This window comes from Sardina pilchardus, chromosome 18 (assembly GCF_963854185.1).
Source record: "Sardina pilchardus chromosome 18, fSarPil1.1, whole genome shotgun sequence".
NCBI lineage: Eukaryota > Metazoa > Chordata > Actinopteri > Clupeiformes > Clupeidae > Sardina > Sardina pilchardus.
The window spans coordinates 15,525,478-15,540,269 of NC_085011.1; the positions used below are offsets into that span (position 1 = coordinate 15,525,478).

Below are 14,792 nucleotides of genomic sequence, written 5' to 3' on the forward strand. Positions count from 1 at the left end.
CAGACCGAAGTTTAGCCCCGCCTCCATTCTTTTTCTGCAGGGAACTTCGGTCTGGCACTGCTCCGTTCAGCTGCTACTATTCGAGATACACTTCTGCTCGGACCAATCACATTTCACAGGGCGGGCTTTACGTGATGATTGACATATGAACAGCAGTGACGTTCACGGCTGCATGCGTCCTCGTTCAACGAGTTGGGTGTGAGACCATGGGGTCCCCAAGTTCGCTTAGGTTGATTTTGATTGCAACAGAAACGCTATGGCTATGAATGCATAATTTGTTCATGCAGTTTGGCCTTTCGTTTATCTTAGCTATTGAAACGGAGGTTTTATCACGGATTCGCACAACTATTTCTGAACACTTAGACCAACGAGGATATGTGGGAAAACTTCAGTTTCACTTTCACCCAGTTAAAACAGCATGTTTGGGTGATGTTGTTCCTGTTTGTTTAAAAATGTCTGTTTGCTCGTTGGGTTAACGACACACTTCCCGAGCTGTTCATTGCATACAGTTTGAAGGAATTATTTTTAAAAACGAAGGAGGATGTTTTCCATAGCCTACCCTGCTACATATTTCTGTCTTAGATTTCGCAGATACTGACAGCCAATAACTTGTTCTGTTTGGTTTGGTCTATCCAATGAGTGCAGAGTTATCCCCCCGCACTGTATCGGTTGAATCACGCCCCATAATCGCAGCTGAATCGCAGCTGAATGGAGCAGTTTCAGAGCAGTTTTTTTTTTATTGATGCAAAAACAGTACAGATAACAATACATCACATATTAAACAATAATACAAATAATTAGACAGAGACAAACTGACAAGACACAAACTAATAAATAAAAACACAACTTACAGTATACAGAAATAAATAATAACAACAAAATAGATTAATCTGAGAGAGGAGAAAAGCATTCATACTTTCAATACTGTGTGAATTAAGCATAAAAGCCTATCATTTTTGTTATTATTTTTAACCAACAGAAGAGAGCTGAGGAGTGAGTCAATTTCTGCCTTAAAGGCACAGAAGGAAGGCCGTACATGCTGCCATTTTTGTTTGTGGAGAAAAAATTTAGATTGTAAAATAAAAAAGTTTACAACATATTCCAATGAACTATTTTCAGGGTTTTCATAATAAAACAAAAAGTCTTTTATACCAAGGGAGTAAGAGGAATCAAAAAGGTGTCTATTTAAGTTATCGATAACTTAGTTTCCTTACAATTGAAAAAAAGGTGAAGCAGTGTTTCATCCTCATCATCACAAAATGAACATGTAGCACTGATATCTGTGTATTTAGCAATACTGGCATTCACAGGATATATCGTATGTAAAATTATAAAGTGAACTTCCTTTATTTTATTTGTGATACAATATTTGTTAGGCAAGAGCCAAGCTTTTGTCCAGTTAACATCTTCAACCACAGATCCCCAGTAGAATTCCCCCCTTGGTGTAATTCTTTTTTTAGCCTGAAGAGCCTTGCGAATATGTTTATTACTACACTTTCTGTCCATTATATCAAACCCATTTAACATTAGTCTGTGTTGAATTATATTATCTTCTCCAAAAGATAGATGACTTTGTATGAGCTGGATTAACCCCTTAGGGATAGCTTTAAGAGCAGTTTCAGACTCATATTCTGATAAGAATTGAGTATGACGTCGTCAGGCTACTGAACAACCGCACCTTTTCGTTTGTCCTAGCATGAACTCTCACACTACTTCCTCCTCGAATGGTTATGGTCAAGCGTAGTTGTCATGTCACGTTAGACTAGAGTAAACCTTCACCAAAATACCTGATTGCTCATCACGTAATTTAGACGTCTGTCAAAAAAAGAAATGGCTCTAATTCATACGATTACACTGTGGGATATTGCAGTGTGGACTGGATATCTGGTGTTTGCTGGAGTCGCGGTGGCTTTCCTAGTGTTTGTTGGTTTCGTTCTTTACACAAAATATGTGCATCGAAAGTTTGATCATATCCCAGGACCACCAAGAAAACAGTAGGCTATACTTTTACAGTTTTAAGCGTAAAACTCACCAATCGAGAATTTAGAGGTTCTTTGCATTTAACGAAACTATAAGACTATAACTCATTATAATAGCATCATATTTGTAAATGTATGTTTGTTGTTGTTACGAAGACGTATTATGATTGATATTAGCATATTATTTGTCTATTATTACCGTGCATGGAAATGCACTTTCGTTATTCCAAGGCTTCTTCTTATTACAGTGCATGGAAATGGAAATGCACCGTTCTGTTTTCCGAAATCTTCTTCTTCTTCTTCCTCTTCTTCTGCTTCTGCTTCTTCTTCTCCTAACCTAATGTCTGTCTAATTATTCAGCTTCAACTGTTGAACTACAAAGGAACTTCGTTCAAACGTTGTAACGTAGGCCTAGGTCTTGAAAAGGACACATGGGCAATCTATCTTTAATTTCCTCTGTAAACAAGACTTTGCATTGGCTCTATAAAAATCATAAAGGACTCAAACTGATTTGCACCTGTATCAACTGCCAGCTGCAGAACCACCGTCAAAGAGTCTATTGACCTTTCACACAATTTTCATATTTCTAATCAGAAATAGGCCTACACAACGGCCTCTATACTTTATACTGTAGGCTACTGTATATGTATAAATTGACAAAAGTCTCCAAAAAATCAGATCAGACAAAGCTCTTGAATTTTCCTTTGTGGATCAATAAAGTATCTATGTATCGATCTATATATCTATCTGAAAATGGCTATACATTCTTTATGTGAAAAGACATGATCACCTTTGAGGGATTCTTATTCAAAAAGTATGTGACACAAATTCATCAGATTTTTTTCCATATAGGGCCTATGGATTATAAGGTTATGTCCATGCATTAACTTTGGTTGTCATCAACTTGAATAACATGAATAACATACAGCTTGAATAACATCTTATTTAAAGAAAATAAACTGATCAAGCAAATTATGCACTAAGACTGTCATCATACATGTACAGCAAGAGGATTTAGGACAATTGGCATCTTTGTAATTTTCACAATTTTTTATCCACCAGCTTCAATGTATCAGTGCCTATGTGATTACTTTAATAATTACTAGCCAGCTGGTTAGATAGATAAATAGATAGAAACTTTAGAAAGATAGATAGATAGATAGATAGATAGATAGAGTCTTTATTGTCCTATAAAGGATATTCTTCACATGTCAGTACATTCCATAAAACGACACCAGCATTTGATGTTCACTTCACAGTCTCATACGCATCATACACATCACATATAACATATAATATGACATCCACAGCTTCCTGTCTGGACATTTGGTACCTTTTCTGGCAGACACAAGATCTGGCCGTAATATTAACGACACATTTCTGCGATGGTAAGTGGACTGTATTCTAGTGATTCTAAAGACTTAATGACCTTACTGAACTGTGACTGACCCCAGGCAGATGTCAATGTCAATGTCAGTGTCAATTTATTTGTATAGCACAAATAAAAAGCAACAACAGTTGACCAGATGGGTTAGGCCCTTGAATCGTGGATCTGTCTGAGATTTCTTCCCACATATATCTCCAATTCTAGTTTGTACTCGCCCCTGTTACTCATGAGCTCTCTCTAAATGTTTAACACTCTGTAAAGTGCCATGAGACTAATTTTTTGGCACTCTATAAGTGAAATTAAATTTAAAAATAAATGAAATTAAATTCTACAATCCCTACAACTAAGAACTGTGACAAGTAGGCCTAGGCTACAGTCATTGACTCTGAGTCATACTTGCTGTGTAATGTGAAATAGACATTCCAAACCCAAGGTCGCTTTACATAGGAGGGAACAAACAAAGTACAAATAACAGTACAAACAAAGAAAACACAAGAAAATACAACAAACAAACAGGAAAACAATACAAAGATGTTACAAAGGGTCACGAATACATGCTTGTATTTTGTTCTGCCATAGCTTTGTTGATTGTTTTTATGTTTTTCAAGGGTAACTGAAACAGGTGGGCCTGTCTGCAGACTTAACTTATACTTTCTTGTTATTCTCCTTGTGACCTGCCCTGAGGCGACCAAGGTAAACAAAAGCCCCTAATTGATCTTAATTATGGCTCTCTGGTCTGCTGTAATCAGACCTTAAATGGTAAATAGGGGGCAGCCGTGGTGTACTGGTTAGCGCTTCGGGCTTGTAACCGGAGGGTTGCCGGTTCGATCCCCGACCAGTCCACCACGGCTGAAGTGCCCTTGAGCAAGGCACCTAACCCCTCACTGCTCCCCGAGCGTCGCTGGTTGGGCAGGCAGCTCACTGCTCTGGGTTGTGTGATTCACCTCACTGTGTGTTAACTGTGTGCTGTGTGTTCACTAATTCGGTTAAATTGGGTTAAATGCAGAGAACTGAATTTCCCTCACGGGATCAAAAAAGTAAATATTCTATTCTATTCTATTCTATTCTAATAAAAGCCCCTAAATTGTCTTAGTTGTGGCTTTCTGGTCTCTCTGTAACCAGACCTTAAAAGGCCTATACTTGCTCTTACAGGAGATTCTGATGTCGCCAAAGTATGGTAAAGAGCCAAAGGGGATGAAGCGTCTTTCCAGCATGTTTGGTGTCAGGTAATATTGTGTTAACATAATACATAACACATGTGTGTGTGTGTGTGTGTGTGTGTGTGTGCGTGTGTGTGTGTGTAATGTCTTGTGTTACAGTAATGTGCAGATTTACTTGCCCTGTGAAAAGCTTCTCACTCACATTAACAGAAGCTCCATTCACGATGAAATGTGATGCATATTTACCTTAAATTACCCCTGAAGACATACAAAACCACTTCATTTGTATAAAGTGGTTCTTAATCTGATGTACTTAGTCCATTGTAGACATTCGGCCTCTGAAGGTTTCTTATCTGATATTTGATCTTATCTGATATCTGAAATATTATTATTACATTAAAGTTAAACTTATTGATATTTGTCAGATTTCTTGGAAATGGCCTACTGACTGCTATGGATCACAATCAGTGGTACAAACAGAGGAGAATTATGGATCCTGCTTTTAGCAGTTTGTGAGTAATAATACACTATTTTCTCTTTTATCTATTTAACATAAGATTTTATTTAAAGAAGCTCACTGTAAGGCCCCTGATTTGAATGATGGGTAAAGTGCCAAGTCTAACTATTAGCGATCAGTTTGCTAACAGCAAACAGCATGAGAACAGCCTCAACCACAAACATTGTTCAGTCAACTCAATATTTTCACATGCTACACAACAGCTCTTGCATGAGAACTTATTTGTTGACAGCCTTTGTACTTTGCCTGCCATTTAAATCAGGGCCCATAAACTTATTCTGAGAGAAGACAAGCTCATGTCGTAATTAATTTCCCAACTATCCGCCGCGGCTTATACATTGATTTTGTCTAATGTTTTTCAGCCATGAGGTTAATACACCCGTTAATATGGTATTAATATGATTTTGTTTCTTTAATTTGCATAAACACTGTCTTGCGACTTATACACAATGCCCTAATACACAAGAAATTACTGTAGTCTGTACACATAGGTCATTCAAATATTTTTCACTGTTTGTAGCCTACTGTCTGATCTACCAAATGACTGCTTTCTCTGGCCTCTGCTGTTCTGATTTTCCACCAGATACTTACGGGGCCTGATGGGTGTCTTCAATGAGAGAGCAGAGTGCCTGATGGGAAAACTGGAGGAGTACGCTGAGAGACAGGCTCCTGTTCAAATGGACAAGCTAATTAACACGTTCACCCTGGACGTGATTACCAAGGTCACACAATCAGAATCAGAATCAGCTTTTATCGGCCACGTTTACATGAACAAACAAGCAATTTGACTCTGGTTAACTTTGCTCTCAAAGTACAACATTCAAACAAATAAAACATAAAAGAATACAAATCAAAACAGTAAGAATAGAATGAAAGGCAGTAGAATAAGGCTATTGAATCTGTAGGCTATTGAATCTGTAGATCTGTAGACTGCAAGACTTTTATTTTATATTTAGATAAGAATCTGTCCTGCTGAGGCTTATGTTTGAAGTAACCTAATGTTTTGTTGGATTGTGATGGTTATGTTTGTATCCAGGTGGCCTTTGGAGTAGATTTAGACTTATTCAATTCAGGTGACTCTCCATTCCCTCGAGCCATTGAACTCTGTCTCAAAGGCATGTTCCACCATACCCGAGACAAAGACTTTGAGGTGAGGTGACTGTGTTGCACAGACAAGAGAAAGTGAAATGAGTTGAAAAGTCCTGGTTAAGGCTTATCATTGTTTTTTTTCCCTTTTCCAGTCTCAGCCTGAGAATAAAAAAGTTGTTGAGGAGATAAAGGAAGCCATACTGCTTCTCCGAGAAACGGGAAAGACCTGGATCGACGAGAGGAGAAGAGCAGTTCGGAATGGAGAGAATGTGCCCAAGGACATTCTTACACAGATCCTTAAAAGTGCAGGTACATTGCTTACTCAGATCCTTAGAAGTGCAGGTACATTACTTACACAGATCCTTAGAAGTGCAGGTACATTGCTTACTCAGATCCTTAGAAGTGCAGGTACGCTGCCCTGCTTACACAGATCCTTAAAAGTGCAGGTACATTGCTTACACAGATCCTTAGAAGTGCAGGACCAGGTACATTGCTTACAGATCCTTAAAAGTGCAGGTACATTGCTTACAGATCCTTAAAAGTGCAGGTACATTGCTTACACAGATCCTGAAAAGTGCAGGTACATTGCTCACACAGATCCTTAAAAGTGCAGGTACATTGCTTACAGATCCTTAAAAGTGCAGGTACATTGCTTACACAGATCCTTAAAAGTGCAGGTACGCTGCTTACTCAGAATCAGATCCTTAAATGTGCAGGTACATTGCTTACACAGATCCTTAAAAGTTCAGGTACATTGCTTACACAGATCCTTAAAAGTGCAGGTACGCTGCTTACACAGATCCTTAAAAGTGCAGATACATTGTTACGCAGATCCTTAAAAGTGCAGATACATTGCTTACACAGATCCTTAAAAGTGCAGGTACGTTGCTTCAACTGTAGATGAAGACAGATGGAGCAGCATACCATATATTTAATTTGACAATCAATAAACAGTAGAAGTATGTAGGCTTGGAAAAATTAATAGTGGAAGGAGTTGTAGTATGCAGGATGTAGGATACAGCCATCTGAGGAATGTTTGGTTTGTTTTTTATCGGTTATCTGAATAGAGAAAAGGTGAGATAAGATAACAGCAATGCAAACTGAAAGGTTTTCTTCGTAGAGCATGATCTCAAGCTACCCTAGCTGTAGGCAGTGTTATCTTTCCACACAATAGCCCTTTTCAGACTGTCGAGCCAAAGCCGAGCTAGCTGGGCCGAATTGCTTTCACATCTCTCGGCGCGGGTGCTACCTGGGGCCACTGGGAGGCTTTCTTGATGCTACTAGCCCCTGATTTCTGGCCCAGCCTAAACGTTGGGCCACTTGGGGTTAGAGTCGGGCTAGAGGCGGTGTCAATGTGAAGGCAGGGTCAGATCCCCAAGGGGAAATTCAAGATAGATTCAAGATACATGACTTGATCTGCTTATCCTATTTGAAAATGTGTGGTATTGGTGACGTTTTCACAAGTGAGGGCGTGTCGGGGAGTAATGTGAAGAGGCTAAATGGCCTGACAGTCTGAACGGAAAGGTCTCAAGGTTATGAGGCTGGTGGACCTGAGCTACTAGCACCAGGTGGCCCCCAAATTAGCCTGGCTCGACAGTCTGAAGCCAGCTACAGTATTATGTTCTCACATTTTTACACCTTACATTGCATTGCAGCCCTGAGAGGAGAAAAATATCACTTTTCACACTGAAAAAAGCCCCACTTTATTTCTGAGAAGTGTGCAATCTTTGCAATCCCTTCAATTAGAATGGGTATTCCACCTTCAGGAATATATCACCTTCACTTTTATCTGGGATCTAAAAATCATCATCTTTAAGGATTGACATCAAAATCTTATTTTTAAGTTGTTTTATCTTCACAGAAGAAAGCAATGATGATGATGAAGAAACCATTCTGGACAACTTTGTCACATTCTTCATAGCAGGTGGCTGTCTTATGACATTGAAAATGAATTGACTTGGTCGATGTAATTATTCATACTGTTATGGGGAGAACTTCCACTCTCTGGAAACTTCCCATTTCTGAACTGGTTGCAATTCCTTCTCTGGTTCCACATGAGGGCGCTCACAGGCGAGAGCAGAATGGAAGTCTATGAAGCCGAACCCCTCAAAATCTACTTTTCTCTGGATATAGTTTTTTGTCTAGTAATTTGAATGTTGCATTCGAAAGGGGAGCACAGTGCTGAGTATTACAACTTTTAAAGTCACTTATTTGTTCTAAAAAGTCTTTCAAACGTGTCAATGACGTCATTCATTAGCAGAATGCTAGCGTGTTATGAGCAACAATGACCCAGCCTGTTAGAAATCAAAAGGACATAAGTACTAGTTCATTCAGCTTTCGACCTATAATCCAGATTAAACTTGTAGGAACTACAACAAGATATGTGATTTTTCAATGACAAACAGGTGAAAGAGACAAATTTAGCCATCTAGCTCCATAGACCTGGACTGGGTAAATCCAGACCGATCTGCCGGCGATTTGATTTAGCCCTGCAGCTCAGGCTGGCAACCTCCAAATGATTCTATCCTGCTTCCGTTACAAATCTGCAGGGACCAATCACAAACTGGCTTATCTACCTAGCGCACCCAAATCATTGGTCTGATTGGTCGAAGGACTATCCAAATGCGTAGTCATTTGAACTGTGCCCGTTGATCACGTCTCTTGTGCAGTAGAAAATACAGAGCAGACTCCCCAGACTAATGTTCAATCTTAAAAGATTGAGCTTGGTCTGGTGATAGCCAGGCTACTATAGACTCCCATTCATGTTGCACTCACTAGCAATCACCCCCAGTGGAATTCTGGTGGAACTGCAACCAAATTCAGTACAATGGGGTTTACAGTAATAGGGACTGAACAAGCTCTCCATAGACAGGCTCTTCTGTTTTTCGTTAACCAACTGATCACATATCCAGGTCAAGAAACAACCGCTAATCAGCTTTCATTTGCTATCATGGAACTTGGAAGACATCCAGAGATCCTAAGCAGGTATGGAGTGTGTCATGTCCTCCATCTTCAAAATACTTGGCAGCCGTGGTGTACTGATTAGGGCTTCGGGCTTGTAACCGGAGGGTTGCCGGTTCGATCCCCGACCAGTCCACCACGGCTGAAGTGCCCTTGAGCAAGGAACCTAACCCCTCACTGCTCCCCGAGCGCCGCTGGTTGGGCATGGCAGCTCACTGCTCTGGGTTAGTGTGTGATTCATCTCACTGTGTGTGTGCTGTGTGTGTTCACTAATTCGGTTAAATGCAGAGAAACGAATTTCCCTCACGGGATCAAAAAAGTATATATTCTATTCTATTCTATTCTATTCTACTTCTGAAGACCCAGCTCCTCAGAGAACATTTCCTCTCATAGCACTACTTACTACTAGTCTTGCTGATCCTTGACTTATCACCTGCTTTCGCCTGTTGAGGTGTCCACGACCATGGCAATCTGGCTTCCATGGCGCCCCGCCCGGGTTCGATTCCCGCCCCGTGGTCCTTTCCAGATATCACCCCTACTCTCTCTCCCGTTCACTTCCTGTCATTCTTCACTGTTCTGTCGCATTAAAGGCATAAAAAGCCCCCCAAAATATACTTAATCAAATGTTTACCATGTTGTAAGTCGCTTTGGCTAAAAAGCGTCAGCCAAATGTAATGTAATGTAATGCTGATGTACCAGCAACGTTTTGAAATGTTGCATTGACAAATGGTTATGGTTATGGTTATGGTTAAGGTTGCTTAGCAGACGCCTTTGTCCAAGACGACACACAAACCAAAAACAATACAATAATTAAATTTGGCAGTTGATTAGACTAGTGTTGACTAAAGGGAATAGCAACATAAACAGTAAACAGTATCAATATAGCAAAGCTAATGAAAATAAACAAAGACTAAATAGGAGAATAGTAAATAAACAAGTCATTCAATCAGTTATAATAACAAACTATGGGATAATCAGCAATAATGAAAAAAATGTAAATGTAATCAATGGCCTAATGGAAATAAACAACGCTATAATATACAAACCATGGAGACAAATTCCAGTTGCACTCATTGATGCACTTATTCCTGCTGCACTTTCTGTCACTTTTCACTTGTTTTACTCTTATGACACTCTTCCCTTTTAAATTGTCCTAAAATTGTTGTTATAGCTTATAAAGTTTACCATGTTGTAAGTTGCCTTGGCTAAAAAGCGTCAGCCAAATGTAATGTAATGTATTGCTGATGTACCATTAATGTTTTGAAATGTTGCATTGACAAATGGAGACAAATGAATGTGAATTAAATCCCAGGCTAACAGAGGAGGTGGATGAAGTGATTGGGATGAAGAAGGAGATCAGCTATGAAGACCTGGGAAACCTCACCTACCTAACTCAGGTCATTTACACTGTGTTAAAGAATTCAGCTATTTAGTTATAACTTTATTTATTCATGCAAATAACAAATGGTCTCAGTGAACTTCACAGAGTCCAGAGATTGAACTCATAAGAGAGAACACTTAGGGGAAGGTGGCAATGAAAACACAACCCTTTAACAGGAAGGAACCTTGAGGAGAACCCCCCCACCCACTCATAATCTTCTTCTCTGAATATTGTCTCTGTCTGTCTGCCCCCTCCGGACCATTGCACCCCCCCCCCCCCCCCCCTCCGCACAATTGCACTGATGCACTTATTATTACTACACCTTTTAAAAATGTCCTTGAATTTTTGTGACAATTGCTTTAATAAGCTTAAAATGTTTACCATGTTGTAAGTCACTCTGGCCAAAAAAGCGTCAAGCAAATGTAATGTCTCTGTCTGTAGGTGCTGAAAGAGACACTGCGGTTGTACCCTACTGCTCCAATGACATCTCGCCATCTACCGCATGACATGGTCATCGATGGAATGAAGATCCCAGGAGGATGTATGGTTATAGTAAGTTGCCATGCTCAACAAGCAGCTCCCTCCTAGTCTGGCTATCACCAGACTAAGCTCAATCTTTTAAGATCGAACATTAGTCCGGGGAGTCTGCCCTGTATTCCTACTGCACAAGAGGCATGATCAATGGGCATAGTTCAAATGACTCTGTACGCATTTGGACATTCTTTCAACCAAACAGACCAACAATCCAGGTGCGCCTGGTGGATAAGCTTGTGATCGGTTCCAGAAAATGTAGATAGAAAGCAGGAGAGATAGATGTGCAGGTTTCCAGCCTGAGCTGCAGGGCGATCGTAGGCAGATTGGGCTGGGTTTACCCCGTCTAGCTCCCTCTGGAGACAGACCTGATTGTTCTGACATGGATCCACTGATCTATAAAGATATTACATCTTATTGATCAGTGCATGGATCCTGCAGTCAGTCAGGGCCCAGATCTGATCAAAATCAGCTTTATTGGCCAGGTTTGTGTAAACAAACAAGGAATTTGGTTAACTTTGCTCTCAAAGTACAGCACTCAAACAAATAAACATAAAAGAATAAAAAACAGAACAGTACGAATAGAATGCAGGGCAGTAGAATAAGGCCTAATTCACACCAAAGATTCCCGACGCGACGAGACTGAGTTGCAGTGGTGTGAATTAGAAGTTGCACGTAGTCGCAAGCAGTCGCAAGCCTTCGCAGAGCATTAAACGCGTTGAGTCGCAGTCGCAAGGTTTTAGAACGTCGCGGCTCGTCTCGTCGGGACGCTTTGGTCTGAACCCTACTTTAGGCTATGTATAAGAATACATACAGTATGTACATTTGCAAATAAATTAGACACTATGGGTGGGATATGGTAATGGAATTGTCCAGAGGGGGAGTGCAGCTGGGAATGTCCGCCTCCTTGCCATGGTCGTGGACACCTCAACAGGCACATGTAAGATGCAATATACAATTGAAAAGAGGATGGGAATAGTACAATATCAGTATAGACTGAGATTTAAAGGGATATTCCATCATTTGGGGAATTACACTCATTGTTCGGATTGAGAGTATAGTTCTATGTGAAATTGGCCTAGAAAATTGTTTCATTGTTTCATTTTCTGTTCCGTCTTATTACACTTTCGAACTTGAGAAGAGACGAGTTTTTAGTGGGAAAATTACCGGAATTCTTAGCCACTATTATGCGTGATGCTAGTAGGCGAGATGCTAATGGTCTAATCCGATTCAATGATCTATGCTAGGCTGCTAGGCCAAACTCAGAGAATGGCTGCATGAACAGGAGAAAGGTAAAAAAAAATCAATTGTTTAACTCGTGGGGAGGTGGAAAATATGTAATTCAACCCAAATGGTGGGATATCCCTTTAAGATTAAATATAAATAAAGTGCAAGCCAGCTGATTACAGACTGCAGGAAGGTGATTACAGACTGCATGCTGCTGTTGCCGCTAATGGGGAGGGCTACCTGTAGGCTACAGTCAGTAGTGGGTCTGTGATCGAATTGATTAAAATACCATCCTGAAGTTAACTCTTTACAGTTACAGCCTAGGTTTTTGGCCGGATGCTGACTTTGATTTATATATTATATATTATATTAAAGACAGTTGAGTAAGATTGAAAGACAAACTTGATATTTCAATATTGCATATTGCATGGACCATTTTACATTTATTTTTACATTTTCATTTTGAATCTAATTTTGACATTTTCAGTTCAGTTCATATGTGAGTTCAAGGCTGGAAAGATTCTTCAAAGATCCACTGACGTTTGATCCAGAGAGATTTCATTTGAATGCTCCTAAGTAAGACAACAAATTACAATATGTTGATCAGTTTGTTCACAACAATGATATTGTGCATTATGGAGATAGATATGATTTTGAAAATGTTGTTTTTTATGCTTTATCCGCCAAGGCCTTATTTTTGCTACTACCCCTTCTCCTTGGGCCCACGGTCCTGCATTGGGCAACACTTTTCCCAGGTAAAAAACACACATCCATACAAACACACATGCATACAAAGACACTGCCATGTATATTTGTAATTTAATTTTAAAGATCACAAGTAACAATAACCTAACCCATGTCAAAGTCACACATTACATAATGAGATCAGAATTTCCGTCTCACTATCTATCTAAGGAAAACAGGCGCGGTCATAAACGGCATGTTTGTTTACAGCTGGAGGCAAAGGTTGCGCTGGCCAAGCTGGTGCAGAGGTTCGACTTCAGCCTGGTGCCAGGACAGTCTTTTGAGATCAAGGACTTGGCCTCCCTGAGGCCACAGAATGGGGTCAGATGTACGGTCAAACTGCGGGACAACGCCTAACCCTCTGAGTCAGAGCCCTCTACATAGGCCTACTTTAAAGGGACACTTCACTGATTAGCATTAATCTTTGTATCTTTAGAAAACCAGTCATGTATTTGAATGGTATTGCATCATTCCCTCAGTTTGCCTTGAGATGGGAGAAATACAGATTTAAATGTTGGACTTCCTGCTTTCAATGATGTAAAAATCATAATTTTACATAATTGAAAGCAGGAAGTCCTATTCATGGGTTTCATTGAAATCCGTATTTCTCCCATCTCAAGGCAAACTGAGGGAATGATGCACGACCATTCAAAAACATGACTGGTTTTCTAAAGATACAAAGCTTAATGCTAATCGATGAAGTGTCCCTTTAAAGCAACACTCAAGAGTTTTTCATACCTTAAAATAATGTTTCCAAAATCATTTCAGCAGTTCATCAACTCGTAACAGGGTGAACAGCATTTCTGCATTCACTTTGCGGCCCTCTATCGGCTAAAATCGCACTATGTAACTTTACCAGATCGGGTAGCATAACTGTAGGTCGATGAAATGAGACCTAAGAAACTATAAATTTGACTTGCTTCGATGTCGCAATACATCATGCTTCATAAAATCATGCAACATGCTCTACCTTGTCTGTGGACGTCGTTAGTTGGTGGATAAACAAATAGCGTGCGTGCAACAGAGGAAAAGTGCTTTAGTGTTGCTTTAACAGGCTACATTACTGCTATGAAAACACAATATGTATGATACTTTATTCAAGTCGTTCATTAACCATATAATCAAATAAAAACAATAGCCTTTGTTGCTCAGTCTTAAATTCCAGTCACACTTACGAAATGCTACTTGATTTCAAGATGCAGGTTATGCTACACTAGACTGTGTAGCCATTTATATGCTGTGTATCTGTATACGACATTTTGCCATGTTTTCAGGTCAGTATTTTGTTTAGGTTGAAGAAGATAATGTATTTTGTTCTGTGGACATGATTATAATGAATACTGATTAAAGAAAACTGTGTCTTATCATTGCTGCACTTGGAATGCAGACCACATACATAAGGAACCGTAGACGCAACACCACATACACATGGAGCTTCAAGTTACACTACATTACATTAAGCAGACATTTTTTGTCCAAAGTGACTTAAGTGAACTGTATTACAAGCGATTATATTGTCCCCGGAACAGCTTGGGGTTAAGTGACTTGGAATGCCGGGAATTGAACCAACAATTTCCAGGCTATTTCACGCTAGCCCACCTCCTTAACCACTACACCGTTCACTCATTGCTGCACTGGGACTGTAGAGGCCTGCAGATGGATGGGGTTGTCCGAGAAGAATGTTGGGAAAGATGGGAATAGATGGGATTGTCCTACGAGGACCTTTCCAAAACAGGCCTGGGAATGGTTGGGGTGATGGTCCAAAAAGAGTCAACAACCCTGGAATTGTCCAAGGAAAGTCTTCAACAAGGCAGGG

General features: G+C 40.0%; 1 protein-coding gene across 1 annotated transcript; it reads left to right on the forward strand.

Annotated features, from left to right (window-relative positions):
* Positions 1-1,688: 1,688 nt before the first annotated feature.
* LOC134063427 (cholesterol 24-hydroxylase-like) lies at positions 1,689-13,411 on the forward strand. The gene is made up of 15 exons (XM_062518876.1): positions 1,689-1,994; positions 3,290-3,367; positions 3,975-4,059; positions 4,519-4,592; positions 4,952-5,038; positions 5,627-5,765; positions 6,080-6,193; positions 6,285-6,441; positions 7,994-8,056; positions 9,045-9,117; positions 10,406-10,490; positions 10,916-11,026; positions 12,720-12,808; positions 12,921-12,987; positions 13,187-13,411. Exons 1-15 carry the CDS (start codon positions 1,831-1,833, stop codon positions 13,331-13,333), a joined length of 1,533 nt encoding a protein of 510 aa, XP_062374860.1. The 5' UTR covers positions 1,689-1,830; the 3' UTR covers positions 13,334-13,411.
* Positions 13,412-14,792: the final 1,381 nt, after the last annotated feature.

What these genes read in the sequence shown, in the direction of transcription:
- LOC134063427 (XM_062518876.1), top strand. Translation starts at nt 1,831, where the DNA reads ATGGCTCTAATTCATACGATTACACTGTGGGATATTGCAGTGTGGACT. An exon ending in TCCAGCATGTTTGGTGTCAG is followed by an intron (nt 4,593 to 4,951) that starts GTAATATTGTGT and finishes GATATTTGTCAG; the next exon opens with ATTTCTTGGAAATGGCCTAC. An exon ending in TTGGGCAACACTTTTCCCAG is followed by an intron (nt 12,988 to 13,186) that starts GTAAAAAACACA and finishes GTTTGTTTACAG; the next exon opens with CTGGAGGCAAAGGTTGCGCT.